At 38.6% G+C, this 16,301-nt stretch overlaps 2 protein-coding genes across 2 annotated transcripts in view; both read left to right on the forward strand.

Moving 5' to 3' along the window:
• The first annotated feature begins 1,452 nt into the window (after nucleotides 1-1,452).
• LOC140171669 (uncharacterized) lies at nucleotides 1,453-4,840 on the forward strand. Its single transcript, XM_072194962.1, has 2 exons — nucleotides 1,453-1,919; nucleotides 3,211-4,840. The coding sequence occupies exons 1-2, from the start codon at nucleotides 1,512-1,514 to the stop codon at nucleotides 3,520-3,522; spliced, it is 720 nt and encodes a 239-aa protein (XP_072051063.1). The 5' UTR covers nucleotides 1,453-1,511; the 3' UTR covers nucleotides 3,523-4,840.
• A 6-nt stretch (nucleotides 4,841-4,846) lies between these two features.
• LOC140171670 (uncharacterized) overlaps nucleotides 4,847-16,301 on the forward strand; it is a 139,410-nt gene continuing 127,955 nt past the window's right edge. The window contains exons 1-6 of the mRNA XM_072194963.1: nucleotides 4,847-4,916; nucleotides 7,111-7,530; nucleotides 8,008-8,334; nucleotides 9,216-9,327; nucleotides 9,615-9,802; nucleotides 11,739-11,826. Of these exons, the coding sequence (XP_072051064.1) occupies nucleotides 4,898-4,916; nucleotides 7,111-7,530; nucleotides 8,008-8,334; nucleotides 9,216-9,327; nucleotides 9,615-9,802; nucleotides 11,739-11,826 (1,154 nt within the window). The 5' untranslated portion in view covers nucleotides 4,847-4,897. The remainder of the gene's footprint in view (nucleotides 4,917-7,110; nucleotides 7,531-8,007; nucleotides 8,335-9,215; nucleotides 9,328-9,614; nucleotides 9,803-11,738; nucleotides 11,827-16,301) is intronic.

Below are 16,301 nucleotides of genomic sequence, written 5' to 3' on the forward strand. Positions count from 1 at the left end.
CCCAATAATAATGAAGGCGATAAGCCGGGCGATAAGTGACTGACATTTGGTAGAAGAAACATCAGATAAGATGTTACAATATTTCTGTTATACATGACGTAAATGCAACCAGTCTTTATAACGATTCCTACATTGATTGATTCGTCTTGGTCTAAGCAATTATCACTAGTGGAAACTTAAGGGGATACTACACCCCTGCCCAATTTTGTGCCTATTTTTGCATTTTTCTCAAAAATTATAGCGCATTGGTGACAAGTTAGATATGTATATCATAGGGGCAAGGACTACAACTACTGCACTGGTAATTTTATTTCAGCACAAACAACAGTTGTGGGGTTACAGTCAAAAATGAGGGAAAACCAATATTTGATCAATAAATCAATAACTACTTGCTTTGAGTTGCTGAATTTTCAGTGCAGTAGCTGTAGTCCTTGCCCCTACAACATACATATCTTACTTGTCACCAATGCGCTATAAATGTTGAGAAAAATGTAAAAAATAGGCACAACATTGGCCAGGGGTGTAGTACCCCCTTAAATTAAGAATTCTTTCAAAACGATAAGAATTGAACATTTTCTCATCCGAATGAATGGGAAATATTAATTTATGTGTCAACAGCTTATCAGCAAAAGGGTGTATATAACATGTAAGGAGGTCATATATTGAAATTCAGAGGCCTAATAACTGCCTATGCATTTTGTTGCAATAAATCCAAATTGAAATTACTTCACCTTCTGATGTTTTGCTTTCGTTCATGAAATAATAGATCTAATACAGATGAACAATATATTTCTAATAAATAGTAATAGGTTAACTTGTGATGAGTTTTTAAATTGTTTCAAAGGTGAGATTTTGAGATAAAAATAGTAACCAGGTGTCAAATATGCCTTAAATAATGTGTACACAGCACCGTTTGGACACCTACAAAAATTTAATTTACAAAAAAAACCCGATAATTTTAGTAACCAGGAAATGAGAGCTATAATTTGTTTTTAATTACTGAAAAAAATCATGTAGATCGAGCAACGCGTTCGCGAGTTATGGTAATTTTACTGCCAGTAATAGATTAATTTTAAAGACAATCAAGTGCAAATTTCCCTGAAACACTTGTCCATATTTCGCGCTCTCGGCTCAATAAAACCGTTCATTTATATGAAGTTCACCAAATTATATTTTATTCAGAGAGTTTCCAGAGTGGATATATTTTGTATCAGGATCTTTGATATTGCTCAATAAAACTGAACGTTTAGTGTATGGACCGCATAGCGGCTTCAGTCCGCTGGGCCATACACGATCAATTTTATTGACAATATCTCTGCGCAATATCATTGATCGTAACCATGGTAACTGCGATACTGATGGCGTGCGCAATAGAGATCTAATCTAGTTTGATTTTATTGACGTTAGGGCAATAATATTGTCCCGTGTATTATTACAATCAATACTATTGTACATGTCTCAACAGAGAATATTCGCTCTCAGTCTGCATGTAGTCATCATACAGGCATAACATGAAAATGGCAATGGCTCAGGCTAAACAGGCAGATAGACATTTTATTCTTGGGTGGATTCAAGTATACCGTCAACTTACAACGCTATGGAAGGTTAAAAGCAAAGAATATCGTGACAAAAATCAAAAGAATGCAGCGTATGAGATCTTACTTGCTAAATACAGAGAAAGATACCATGAAGCTACGATGGAGGATGCGAAGAAAAAAATTAATTCTCTTCGAACGAATTACAGAAAGGAATTTAAAAAGGCGCAAGATTCAGCGAGGTTGGGTGTTAGCGGGGATAAAATCTATGAATCAAGCCTTTGGTACTTTGATGCAATGAGTTTCTTGCAAGACCAGGACACACTAGCCACATCCAGTATTATTGAGGTAAAAGCCGAAGTCAGCGAAGAAGAGGATGGCATGGTGAGTATTTGGTGCAAGGGATAATCTTGTTTGTGCTCCTTCGTACAAATCGTCTGGCGACAACCTCATAGTACGTCTTTTCTGATTGGCCAATCATCATCATCATCATACAATGTTAAGATAAAAATTGGCTATCAATCAGCTCTGGGCTTCAGCGCATGCAGCGGTTGATGGACAGCTATGCGGTTCCATTAATCCACATAATGTACGTGAGTACGCGCTGCGAGTCGCTGACATGAAAGGCGATAATTATTAGACGATTGGCGCCGCAGTGGCTGCTAAGCTAACGTAGGCCTATATTTTGCAGTTGCGGCATTTTAAAATAGTGGGGACCTATGACGTTTAGTGTCTATTTTATACACAAGTCACCTCCTATAGCCAATTGAAACAGCGTTGTTCGGAAATTCATTAACCAATCAGCGATCGTCATTTCACTACTTGTCGCCAGACGGTTTGTTTAGCGACGGAGCCTGGAACACAAACCGGCTGGTACCGAGACAAGGGACAATCATGTTATTTTTACCATGCTATTCGCTGTATAAGTGACCTAAGGCTATGACTTTATCGCCCTTTACTACAACGTTCACGCGGTACCTATGCTTTGAACCAGGGCTTTGAACCATAGATCTCAGAGAACAGGGATAAAGATATGGATCATAAATCTATAGAATATTCATATTATGCTGATCACTCGCACCTGTAAAATTAGTATTTTTTGAAAAGAGCGGTATTGTATTCAATATATGATTGCAGATATACACATGTGATGAGTGCAACCTGCTTGTAGTGCAGGGCGATATAGTCAAACGTTGTATTCATCTATTGCTATGGTAGTTAATCCGATTATGACGTGACTTCTACAGCGAATACTCCTACACATGTTAGTAGCTCATGGGTAGTAATCGGTTTCCCACTAGGCCTATGTAACAAATACGGGATAAGTCCGTATCACAACCGTATACAAGTACGTAAATTTTACAATGAACTCGAAGTGCATAGCAACTGTAAATTAAACTGCCGATGAGTCAATCAAACTGCCGAAGTGAAGTGAACTCACTTTTTATACAGGGATTGAATATAGTGTCACAGCTCAGAATCCGTATACTGTCTGACATGTATGCCATCTATAGATCCCAAACAGTTTGGTAAATTCCATTGCTGCTCGAAAGCGTTGCTTATTTTTTTTGCTCCATTCATCCTTTGTGTTTGGTACCTGAAACAACAGAACAAAAGAAACGCCTACAAAAATACAAACCCATCATTTAAATTAATATTTCTATTTCATTTATAGGTCGATGTCGCAGAGACAACGCATAGTGCACCTATTGATAAATCAAAGAATCGCATGAAGAGGAAGACCACTAAGAATGATGATCCGCATGAGGAACTTCTGTCTCTAGCTTGTAAACGTCTCAGTCAACATGATAATGAACATCTTCAGTTAGCAAAGGCGTGGGCAAACGAACTGTCCAAAATGGATGCCCAGCAACAAGTGTTTGCTAAGAAGGGAATAAATGACATTCTTTTTGAAGGTCAAATGGGAACTTTGCACCGACATTCCATACAAATAAATGCCTCGAGCAGCAGTATGCACTTTTCATAACATCAAGGCCATAGGGGCCCTGGTGGAGTCTCTGCGCCGACATTCCATACAAACAAATACCGCGGGCAGAAGACCGACAATCCTGGACAAAAGTAGTTGAAACACTTGTGTAAAAGTAGGACTATTAAAGGGACACTCCGGCAATCACAACATTATGCCTTGTATGTTAGAAAAATAATTATCAAGCACGAATCACGTGGTTAAAACAAACTCATATTGACCATAAAAACGAATGAAAACAGCCGTCTTTTACCACGCGATATTCAAATTTCCCGGGCACCGCAATTGCCTGTAACACAAAGAAGGCTGACAACAATTGAGCACAAATAACCATGACGTCATTGCCACAGGCAATTTCGGCGCGGGATTTTGAATATCGCGTATTGAGAGCCGGCAGTTTTATTCGTTTTATAGTTAATATGAGTTTGTTTTAAATACGCGATTCGTGCTTGATTTTTTTCTAACATAATGTTGTGATTACCAAAGATTTCCTTTAAATATAAATATTTTGCTCCCCCCCCCCTGAAATTCACTTTACCCCCCTCCCCCATTCCACCGAAAAAACATTCCTAGTGTTGCCACTTGTAAAGTCTGAATACTATATACTACTACAACCCTCCCCGTCCAACCGGATGTCTCCCGGGGTGCATGACTGACCAAAAACCAAAAATTAATAACTACCTTATACATTGATCCAGAGGTGTGCATATGGTGCGTATTAATTTTGAAGTAGCCTATACCCATGTTGAAGTGATTCACCAATTTTGTCAAAAATAATGTCATCTAATTTTTTTTGCCTGATATCTTTAAAACGGAAGCAGGTATTACAACCAAATTTGGCACACTTTATCACAATGCTATGTGTCATAATGGACTGGACACTACGATTTGCACTAAGCTAAGGGCATGGACGATAAAAATGTGTAGCACATCATGTAAGCATATGTGAAAACGGTTCTGCTTTGAGGAGTGTTTTTAGCAGAGGGTCAGCAGGACGATAGGGAAATTTTGTTCCTCCTGGATCGGTGGCCCTTTTTGCTCGTTGAAGGTACATTTATTAAAATTACCACCGAACATACGTTACTGTACATGTATAATGTCTCTAAACATGTCTATTAATGTGCAGTGCATGTGAGCATGGTGACTAATTTCTTACATAAATTACAATATAATACAGACATGTACCATGCACGCTCCAAATCTCGCCAACAATCAAGTTCGTAATGTATTGAATTGTGGATATTAACAAAGAGTATAGCTGAACAATAATTTGAGGAGATTTGTGACATGCATGAATGATCAGCTCACACAAAATAAAGCGGTGAAATATGTTCAGACGTATGTCAGTGTCTCGTCGCTAACTACTGACTGAAAGATGTGGCGGTATTTGGGGGGTAAGATTATGATATATTTACTACTTACTATATAAACGAAAGTCATAGTACATTATTGTAGTTGTCTTGATATGATTTGAATCGAAAACCTGAACCATTTAGCTCATTTTTAAGAATACATCGCGATGTTTTCCAATTATTTATGAAGGTACGTGTATCATCGTATGTGGCTATGTTTAGCTAGAATCAGTAAACCGCCCAGTTTGTAGTGAGGCGCTCAATAAATGACAATAATATACTGTAATGTAATTAGACAAACCACATTGTCCAAAACAATGGGCTATTAAATTTAAAATCCACACTACCCCTGTGAAAGATTTAGCTGAAATCTTCCACAGAGGGAGTATGAATTTTGATTAGACTAGATAAATTGGGTAACTTATATTTCAAATATTCACTCCAGTTGTAAATGATATAGGCGAAGCCATAATACAGAGGGAGTAGGGGTTTCAAAATGATTCATCATGACCAATTACATTTGAAAAACATACTCCCCCTGTGAAAGATGTTTCCAAAATCTTCCACAGGGGTAGTGTGGATTCAAATATAATAGCCCAATAAGGGAAGTATGAGATCTAATCCTATGCTAATTAAAGTGCAGATATCATATTATTTCATATAATGAAGTAAGTTACCCTTTCTCCCGCCCTTTCTGCATAGACGGTAAATACAGTAAGCCAAATAATTAAGGTACCAGTTATGTTCACCCCCTGTATATCCTAAACAAAGACATAATGTGTCATAATAGGAATCAACAGCCAATAGCTGCATCTTTTAGCTTGAATTTAAGACCTCATTCGTTGATATTGTTTAAGAAATAAAGACACGATGATCCAAAAACCCAAGGAAGATGTAAATATAAAAGTTGCAGTTTGCCACATTGCATGTCCTATTGATTTGTACACAAAGCGTTCGCGAACAAGAGAACTAGCGTTGTGCTTTCATTGATTAGCACGAGAAACTAGCATCGTGCTTTCATTGATTAGAACACAAAAGTGCAACTTTTTATTTCGTATCTTCATTAGGTTTTAGATCACCGTTTCTTTAATTCTCAACCAATTTCAACAAATAAGGTCTTAAATCAGACCTAAAAAGTACAGGCATCGGCTGCATGTTTTAATTTTGACACAATTGTCTTTATGTATGATATACAGGGGTGAACACAACTGCTACCTTAATTCTTTTGCCGGGTTCTTTTGCTTACTGTATACAAACACTTTCAACTGCAATCAGGAGTCCCATGTTCAACAGTATCTAACGCCCACCAACTGGTTGCTCTTACATACTCTTATACTTCCATCATGTCTTTACTTGTACTTAACCAATAAAAACAAATCAGCCTACTTCTATTGACTGATTTGTGCTTCATGGGTTAAGCTATGTTGAATATATAAGAGCAGGGTTTTGTACGGTTTTTGTAGTCACACTTATGACGAATTTTGTTGGTTTGCTCTCAACAAAGTGACACAAGATATCAATCGGTTATGAATAATTCACAACAAATCTTACTTGTCCCATGTGATTGAGGTCACCACATAAATGTTTCATAAGTTTAGCGAAGCGTACTTGTTGAAGAAGTTTTAAGTTTTAGTCGACCTTTCTAGAAGACGTTTTAAAAACGTCTTCTAGAAAGGTCACGACGGCTTTCGGCCAGAAATGGGTCAATTAATACTGTGATTCCGACAGGCAGCGGTGTCTTTTTCCAAGAAAGTCTTCTATATAATTTGATAAGGGAATGGCCTTTTGCTATATAGTAATGTCGAACTTACTTTCAGTAATACGAAGAAAATGCGTGACAGGTATAAGATATGAAATACAATCATGTAGTATTTGAAGTCACAAAAATCTTTGACACATCACATGACCTTTCACCCTGACGCCGTATCTCTCTGTGTGTTCGTATTTGTGTCCTCGTGTTAAAAATGTCAATCTGCAGGCATAACGTACATAGCTCCTGGCATGAATTATTGATTTTATAAGTAGGTAAAGAAAACCACACAATATCAACTACGGCGTCAAAGTAAAGCACCAAAGAAACACATTTTGATCAAGTCTGCTTGAGGTTACAGGTTGCAGTGACATGGCTGAGAAATCGCATGGGCCAGCATTTTAAGATTCGCGGCTGGTAGACATGTCATTTGTATACTCGATTGTTTATCTTGTTTTGAAATTTTGACTTTTTTAAATCAAATAGTCAACCGAGTTGGGTATCATCCACTATGTTGCGTGATCGTTTTCTTCTCCATGATGACTTCTGTAAACGGTGAAACCGAAGGCGACGTGCGGCTAGTTGACCCAGGCGATGAATGCACCAGTAAGAAAGGCTGTGGTCGAGTTGAAATATTCCACGACACCCAATGGGGAACAGTATGCAACGATTACTGGGATTTAGATGATGCGACTGTTGTATGTCGTCAACTAGGTTATCCTGCAGCTTTGAAAGCCTTTAAACACAAAGATGTTAGTGGTAGTAAAAAAGGTCCGATTTGGATGGATAACGTAAGGTGTGATGGCATTGAATCTAGACTTGTGGATTGCGTATTTTATCCATGGGGATCCCACAACTGCTTTGCCAACCATACAGAAGATTCAGCAGTTGAATGCCAAGTTGGTGGTAAGTAATCTACCCAGTAATTTGATCATTCCCTCTTTACATTCGAGGTGAGCTATTCTGTCCTCCCCTCGCTTTTCCCTGAGATCTCGGGTCCGTTCAAAAATAATAATAATAAATAAAATAAACTTCGACTTTATGTGCAATTTGGTTTCCAGTCCATACTCGCTCTCGCGGGTTTTCTCCAGGTTCTTTGGTTTCCTCCTGCATCTAAAACTATACATAATATGTACGTATATATATACACGAATGCATTTACCAATAAAGTTTCGACTTCAGGTAAGTTGCTTCATCAATATATTGAAATCCACTGGATGCCCAATTTAGACATATTTATCGAATTGGTCCATTTATTCCTAATCTTCATGACCGTTTCCATGAATGCATTATTAGTAGAACTTTAGTAGCTGTAGTCCAGCTGAAGTCAACCGAAGTGAGGTAATACTTATATTGTTTTCATTCATCTCCTCATTACAACAGCTGTACAGGGTGACGTGCGTTTGATTGAACATGAAAGCAAACCTCACGAAAATGAAGGAATCCTTCAATTGTTTAATGGTGATAAAAGCAAATGGATATACGTGTGCAATCCTAGTTGGGGAATTACCGAATCTCTCGTAGTATGCCGTCAGCTTGGTTACACCGCTGCAACTGACTTCTACAACCCAAATCCAAGTGATGAACCGGAAGTGGTGTGTAAAGGAAATGAAGCGACACTAAGTGAATGTTCTATCGAGTTCGAAGTTTTGGCAAACAATTGTGATATTAAAAACGCCGTCAATGTTACATGTAGCAAGACTATTCCAGGTAGGTGCAGTATTATCAGTATACTCGCAAGTGCGATTCAAAGGTTCTCTAGTCTGAAGGCTCATTACTCCAGAACTAAATATTACACTTGCATGTTCACCAATGTTAACTTGTATATAATAAGCTTCACTAGCCTCCGAAAAGATCACGCCACTTACATGTATCCCAAGATAATGAAAGACAAAAGCTGTTTGGTTATGTAGAACGTGATAATACAACGTTTATGTCAAAAAAGCAACTTGTCCGCAGGACAAGCTGCTCCTAAAAGTAACCTGTCCAGCCTGCAAGTAACCCGTCCATATACTTTATGTGCAATTTTGGTTTTGATATACCGGTACTCGGGGCACTGTCTTAGTGTCTAGTTATCATTGGACCACATTTCTAAGGTGGGCAAAATTTCAAAATCGTCCAGCTGACCCACTACCAAAATGACTATATGTGTGAATTTGCCATTTTAATGCTGAAATGGGCAAAAATAAGGATAATTGTGGCCTAAAAAGGCCAAACGGAAGATAAACATCATAAATTTGCCCAATTTCGTGCTGCCGGTATTTCGGCGGTCGGTACGCCACTACTAGTTATAGTGGCAGTATTTCAGGGCGTACGTCGGACGGGCTGGTTAGAAAAATAGCCCGTCCAAAGACAAAGTAGCCCGTCTCGGACGGGCGGACGGGTTGTATTTAACACCCTGCTTATGTAATAACTATTAGTTGCATCATCCAGCTACCGATGGTCTCATGCATATGTATTCCAACTGCTCAATTTCAAACACAAAAACTCCTTTTATTAACTTGAGGTTATAAATCCCTAATAATTATGTTAATTGTGTCACGTTTTTTGACAACCTTTTCTTCAATAATTATTTACCTTTTCCCTCCCAGATTCCCTGGCTGATGCATTGTATAATCCAGCTAATTATAAATATACATCTTTCAGCACCGGAATGGGTGCATTTGATAACAAACAGACAACTCTACAAGTTATCAGAGAAAGGTATAACTGAAAAGATAATCTTAATTTATTCTATTCCTGTATTAATCATGATGGAAGCAATACTTGCATCAAAAGAAGTTTTAAGTTGCCATTAGTATTTTTACTCTGATTGTGATGTACACCCATACAATCATGGAATAAGGGTTGAGACATTCCTGCCGGGTACATCATTGTCTATCCTCATGCATAAAAACAGAAAATAACAACGAAAGTCTGGTAAATCTTAACTTTAGTTGCATTCTAAAGATACTTGTGCATTGATACTAATTTACACTTCAAATTTGCAGCATTGATGTATGTGTGGGTGCTATTCCGGCTGAAATTACGTGTATTGGTGGAACTACACTAACCCCCGAGACACCATCACTTGTTACAAAATGCGATAGGCGTTTGGGTTTTCTTTGTAATCCAGAGAATGACACAGGCTGCAGGAACTATACTATCAAGATCAGGTGTCCGAATCCAGATCAAGAAGGTAAATAATTAGGATAATCTTCTGAAAGGGAATCTAAAATATTACAAAATCATATTGATTCAATTCACTTTTCAGCTATTTTTTAGATGATTTAAGCACTTCCCACCACGCCACTGTGTTGACTTGCGGTTAGCATAGCTGTGTGAGTGAACATGACACCACTGCTCGCACATTGCATTGACGGGCATGGTTAAATTTGAATTTGGACTGATATATTTACAATAAAAACGCATTCAAAATGCTGATCGATTTCACATTTTATGTTACCTACAGAAGGTGTGAATTATCCTTTATGCATACATCACTTTTGTTCTGAAATCGACCAAGTAATAATGACACACGCACATGTACTTGCGGTTAGCATAGCTGTGTGAGTGAACATGACACCACTGCTCGCACATTGCATTGACGGGCATGGTTAAATTTGAATTTGGACTGATATATTTACAATAAAAACGCATTCAAAATGCTGATCGATTTCACATTTTATGTTACCTACAGAAGGTGTGAATTATCCTTTATGCATACATCACTTTTGTTCTGAAATCGACCAAGTAATAATGACACACGCACAATTCTTAAACAACATCTTTTGCACAGAATTCAATGGGATTTGAAAAGTAAAGTGGCAGTTGAAACTCTAGTGATAACACGTTTGCAGTGCATGATGGGGCGTCCTTAAATCATCCTCTGGTAAAAATATAAATACATTACAAATCAATCCTATTTAATCAAAGTTTTAGCCGAAACAGAGGATAATAATGGATACCCCAGACAATCATTTGCACCAAGCGAAGGTCACATTCTGGATAGCTGGACTAAACAAGTTCATTTGATGTAACTAATTTCCCATCTGGGTCATATATGTGACCGACTACCACGAAATGAGCGTAAAGTCGCAAGTTAGTAGTTTCGAGACGTCCTGGCTGCTGCGTTGGTGTTCTTTGTTTCACACGCACCTGTTCTAGCCAACAGTATGTCTGTGTGGCCTTTGTAAATGGGACCACAATGGGCCATTCGCGGAGGACATACTGCTGGTTTGTATAGGTGTGCGGCGAACAAAGAACATCAACTCAGCAGCTAGGATGTCTTAGAACTACCAACTTGCTACTTTATTCTCATTTCGCGGTAGCAGATCACATATTGCCTTACGTATGACTGGTAACTGGTAAACTGGTGGCATTTTAGGGACAGGGAAATAATTTTTTCGAGCTAAAGCTATCAAGAAGAATTGCTTAAAGCTTGGAGGAATCTGTAGTGTAATGACAATTCCTAGGTGTGCACAGATCATAACTACAGACGAATCATCAACTGGCAAAGTCCCAGCATCATCTGTTAATGAGGGCCAATCGTTCCATGAAGTGCGGCATATGAAACTGCTACGCACAAATTTGACATATTTACCGCTTATTTTTCCGCGCGCGTAAATACGAAAGGACGCAAGGCATGCGTGATTTGTTAGACAGGATCGATTGGACGATCGGTCCTCATGCATTTTATTTATAGACAAATCCGACGAGCCAAGTGATGGACAGGTTTAAGTCGGTCATAGCTGGGGGCCTTCCGCGCCAAACTAGTTTAGTTCGTTTGGATTGCGATCCAAGACGCCCACTATCGCGAGCTCATCGGAGCGGGTAGCACTTGCGCCACGTCACGGGAGCGGTAAACGCTGCACGCCTGTTATACTGGCGTCGCGTAAAATGGATGAAAGGCCCCCATCTATGGCCCACAGTGAGATGTAGAAATGTGTCAAGTCGGATTCGTGTATATACGAGAATTCTCATTGAATACAAAGCACGGGGAAGTTACTTGTTGTTGAACGGTCTGTACGTTATTCAGCTATTAGTCTATGGCGTAGTTTAACTAATATGGTTTTGTTGTGAACAGATATTGTCCGAAGTACGAATTGATATTTTTACAATCCAAATTGATTCAGGAGCACCTGCCTTGTGTACTGATGATGAGAATGATTATGAATACGCACCAGGAGAAGCAATACCCGACACTAAGGACTGTTATGCGTGGTAAGTCTTTTTCGTCCATAATGTTTTATTCTATGCCTTTGAGCTAAGTTCCTTGTTTTCCATGTGGCTACGCACATACATCTTGAAGTAATGCAGTTCGTCATATAATGTAAACCTGCAAAGAGATTGTCATCTGCATATTTTCATTTGAAGCACAAAAAACTTCCAAACCGTCATTAAAGGCCCATTCAGTGACCCCAAAAGGTCATATATTTTTGATATGAAAAAGTTAATTTCTCTACTTACAGAGATATTATACTTATATTTAAAACGTCATATTTTTGTCTTTAGGGGGGCTGTCATTTTCTTTGGAAGGGGGTGGGTCATGAATATGACCGGAGTCAATTTTGTTATGACCCCCCTATCGTGGGCTAAATTTTTTACGACACGTATCCTATCGCGCGTAGAAAATTTTATGAACCCACCCCCTTCCACCCACACAGACTCAAGACACATTATTCATTGTTGGAACTAGGGCGCGGAGCCCACAAAAACTTTAATTGTAAGTGTACAGAAAGTGGGCGGAGCGCGGAAAAATTGTGATCGCAAGTATAAGAGAACGGGTGTGGAGCGCGAACATTCTGATATAACTAAAGATTGTTGTACATTTTGATTGTAAGTTGAAAGAATGCGAAATTTTTGAGTAATAATTTTATAACCCCCTGGTGTTAAAAAATTATGACCTCCCTATTTTGTTATAAACCCAATGTATTCACGACCCACCTCAAAAATGAGGTCCGGTACAAAATAATTATGTTCGATCGAGCGCTTTTTCGACGGAAAACCCTTAAACACATACTATGTTTATGATGATTTCTTAAGTACTATCCAACAAACTCTATTTCCACAGTTCTATCATCCGCGGTACTAATGGAAGATCAATGCATTGGGTCATAGGGTTTTCTCTCGTAGTTAATATGTGGTTGGCATTGCTGCTTTTTTAATTTGGTATTTCTTTCTACAAAGGAAACAAGTTTAACCTCCGTTTTATCGTAAGGGAAACTCTGCGTTAGCAATGTTAATGATCTGGGAATACTGTATCTTAAAAGATATTTTAATCTAACTAAAATAATGCAAAAGATATGTGTAACCTGATATAATATTTGATACCGAGCTGAGGACATAGAAATTCTCATTATCTTTGCAGCACGTGTTCTTCTAAGGGTGATTGGCTTTGTGACTCTAATTCCAACTACTGCAAACGTAAGTCGTAAGATCTTAAGGGTGTACTACACCCCTGGCCAATTTTGTGCCTATTTTTGCATTTTCTCAAAAATTATAGCGCATTGGTGAAGGGTAAGATATGTATATTATAGGAGCAGGGACTACAACTACTGCACTGAAAATTCAGCAACTCAAGACAAGTAGTTATTGATTTATTGATCAAATATTGGTTTTCCTCATTTTTGACTGTATAACTCCAAAACTGTTGTCTGTGTTGAAATAAAATTTCCAGTGCAGTAGTTGTAGTTCTTGCCCCTATAATATACATATCTTACTTGTCACCAATGCGCTATCATTTTTAAGAAAAATGTAAAAATAGGCACAAAATTGGCCAGGGGTGTCATGGGTGTAGTACTCCCTTAATGGCGATTAAATGGTGCATTGAAATGTTATTTAGTTTGAATATGGTGTTGGGGTGGTGTTTATGGTGGTTTGTTTGTTTTGTTGTTGTGATGGCGGTGATATTTGTTTATGTGTTTGTTTACCTAAGTTGGTGCGTAGGGACACACGCATGGGTGCATGGAAAATCCATGGTCCAGTCTTGTGCAACATGTACAAGCCAGGCTAGCTATAGCCTAAAAAAGAGTGGTGGCCCATTATAGCTAAAAGGAAGATGCCCGGATGTTGATGGTGGTTATAGTGGCGGTGGTGGTGGTGTTTGTGCTGGTGTTTACGATAGTGGTGGTGGTGTTTGAAGTGGTGGTGGAGTTTGTAGCGGTGGGGTGGTGTTTGTGGTAGTATTGCCATGTAATGTATTACTTATAACGCCCAACTTACAATAATACGGATTACGGTAGAATTGCTCAATTTTTTCTGCGCTTCGCGTGCACTGGCCCGTCAAAAATTCTCATTAATAGTCTGAAATTGACATTTCGTGAGCAAAATGCTCGCCCCCCCCCGATTTATGCTCCCGCCGCCTACTGGTAGTTTGGTGCAAAACTTTGGTGGTGGTGATGGCAGTGGTTGTGGTTGCGCTTGTTGTTATTGTTGTGGTGGTGGTGGTCACTTTGTCACTTTTAAAACTGGACCTTTGGCTAATTAAATGCTTGTAACTTAACTTGTTGAAGTCATATTGGATTCAATTGGGTGTCATAATGTGCAGGATTAGATAGTGCATCTATTTAAAAAAGAATTTTTTTCAAGTGTAAGGATACTTTTTTAGCAAAGTATATAACACATGATATCTTGGCGACATGTTAATTTCGTTTTTCTATTATTTAGAAACGGGGCCTCCACCTTTGCAACATGAGTGCTATCGAGAATGTGAATACCCACCTAAAAATATGACGTGCGATTTTGGAGTTTGGGAAGTTGAATGGTTTGTCGGGGGTAATTCTGAATTCTGCAAGAACTGCCTTTTCCAATACAGCACACTAAATGAAACATATGGAACCGAAGACGAAACATGCCCACAATGTATGCCACTAGACGGGTTTCCACGCGCAGCCGCAGTGGTTAATAGGATGGTTCCTGGACCATTGGTTCAGGTAAGTTCAACAACAGCTTCCTTACCTAGGGTAGTCAAAGCAGTGCTGTAGGCACAAGCTATACATATGAGCCCTGAATTTTAGCATTGCATGGACATATGGAATTGTACCAACCAAGTATGGGTACAGAGTGGATATGGTAGCGTTAAAATATTCGGTACCTTTTACTATTTTCTATGATCAATCATGCTATATAATTTTCAGACAGGTTCTATATATAGTTTTCAGGACATTGTTAGTGCGGGTTGTTACTATTGAGTTTCATAGATCATTGTTATCCACACGAATAGTTAAAATGAAATGTATCCAACTCATGCTTAATGATCCGTATTACTTTACCCTCTTAATGAACTTGGGATTTCGTGTGACATTTACTCTAAAGAAGTTCCCATGGTGGTAACGCCAATGGAGTGATAGTGGATTGAGATTTACTCTCAAAGAGTTTTACAGGAGCATTTTCACTCGATCACCAGAAAGAACTATTTGGCGTTATTTTTAATGACAGAATGTAAAAGTTATTAATATTACCAGACATTATAGAAGTGTGTAAAGTGTGATCCAATCAGAGGTCTAGCTGTTTAGGGCGTAATTATACACTTACAAAAACCTAGGCGCCATGTGGTACAATACCGTAAATATTCGACTAATGGCGCACATGGGCTCCTATACCTTAAGGTAAATTTCACGTACAAATATAGAGCTCCATCCTTTGAAAATTCTCCCAAGAATTATGTGCTGCTGGGAATTTTACGGGATGGCACTTTTAGTTTGTGCTCAAAATTCCAGTTTTAATTCAAGGGAGCCCATATGCGCCATTAGGCGAATCGTTACCAATGTCATGTTGGTTACGGTATGTTATACCGGTTAATATTTGGTGACGTTGTGAAAAATGCTGTTAAAAATTATCTAAAATTCGTCACCCCCTTAATATTGGAAATTATATTCCATTATAATGTTCAGAAACTACAAATCATGAGATAAGTGTTAACAATACTCGGAACCTAGAGAAAGCTACAGCGGTCAAAGTGTTGATATAGTAGCTATTTCCATTACATAATAGCAGTGGCGGCGTGTTTTTCGGAGGGGGGGTAGAGGGCATGGGAGAAGTGAATTTCAGGTGGGGGCAAAATCAACACATTTTGTGCAAAATTGCAGCAAAAAGTGGACATTTTCGAAATTTTAGGTTTTTAATGGGGGGGGGGGGGGCGAACAAGAGAGAGGCAAGAGTTCTGGCTGGGAGGGGGCATTTGCCCCACATGCATCCCGTGGCGCCGTGGGTCAAAGATAGCTAAAGATATGGTCTTGATTAATCAATATTAGATGTTTAATACTCTGAAAATACTTTGAAAAAAATCCGCGAACCCGACAATTCTTCGTAAGGGTTTAAGAATACCATGATGCAGTCATGTCTACAGTAGAATTCATCTCGACCTTTGCAGGACTTAAACCCCATTAAAAGCTATTAAACCAAGATAACACTCATTGAAGCAGCTCAACTGATTAAATCAGATCTTCTCTGGTTGTGCACAAGTGTCTGTTTTCAATGTGCGACATCGCAATAAAGCTGGTATTATAGCTTCAGTTGGGTAACCGATTATAAAGGAAACGAAAGGAAACAATGGTATGTGTACCTTTGTTCACGAAATGAGACAAAGACCTGCTTTTTGTTAACCAGCATTCTTCAAAATGAGCAACATAATGATTGTTGACTTAACACGGTTTGGAAATATTTTCTTCATATTTTTGGTGTTATCTGTCGTTTAC

The sequence above is a fragment of the Amphiura filiformis genome, chromosome 15, assembly GCF_039555335.1.
Source record: "Amphiura filiformis chromosome 15, Afil_fr2py, whole genome shotgun sequence".
NCBI lineage: Eukaryota > Metazoa > Echinodermata > Ophiuroidea > Amphilepidida > Amphiuridae > Amphiura > Amphiura filiformis.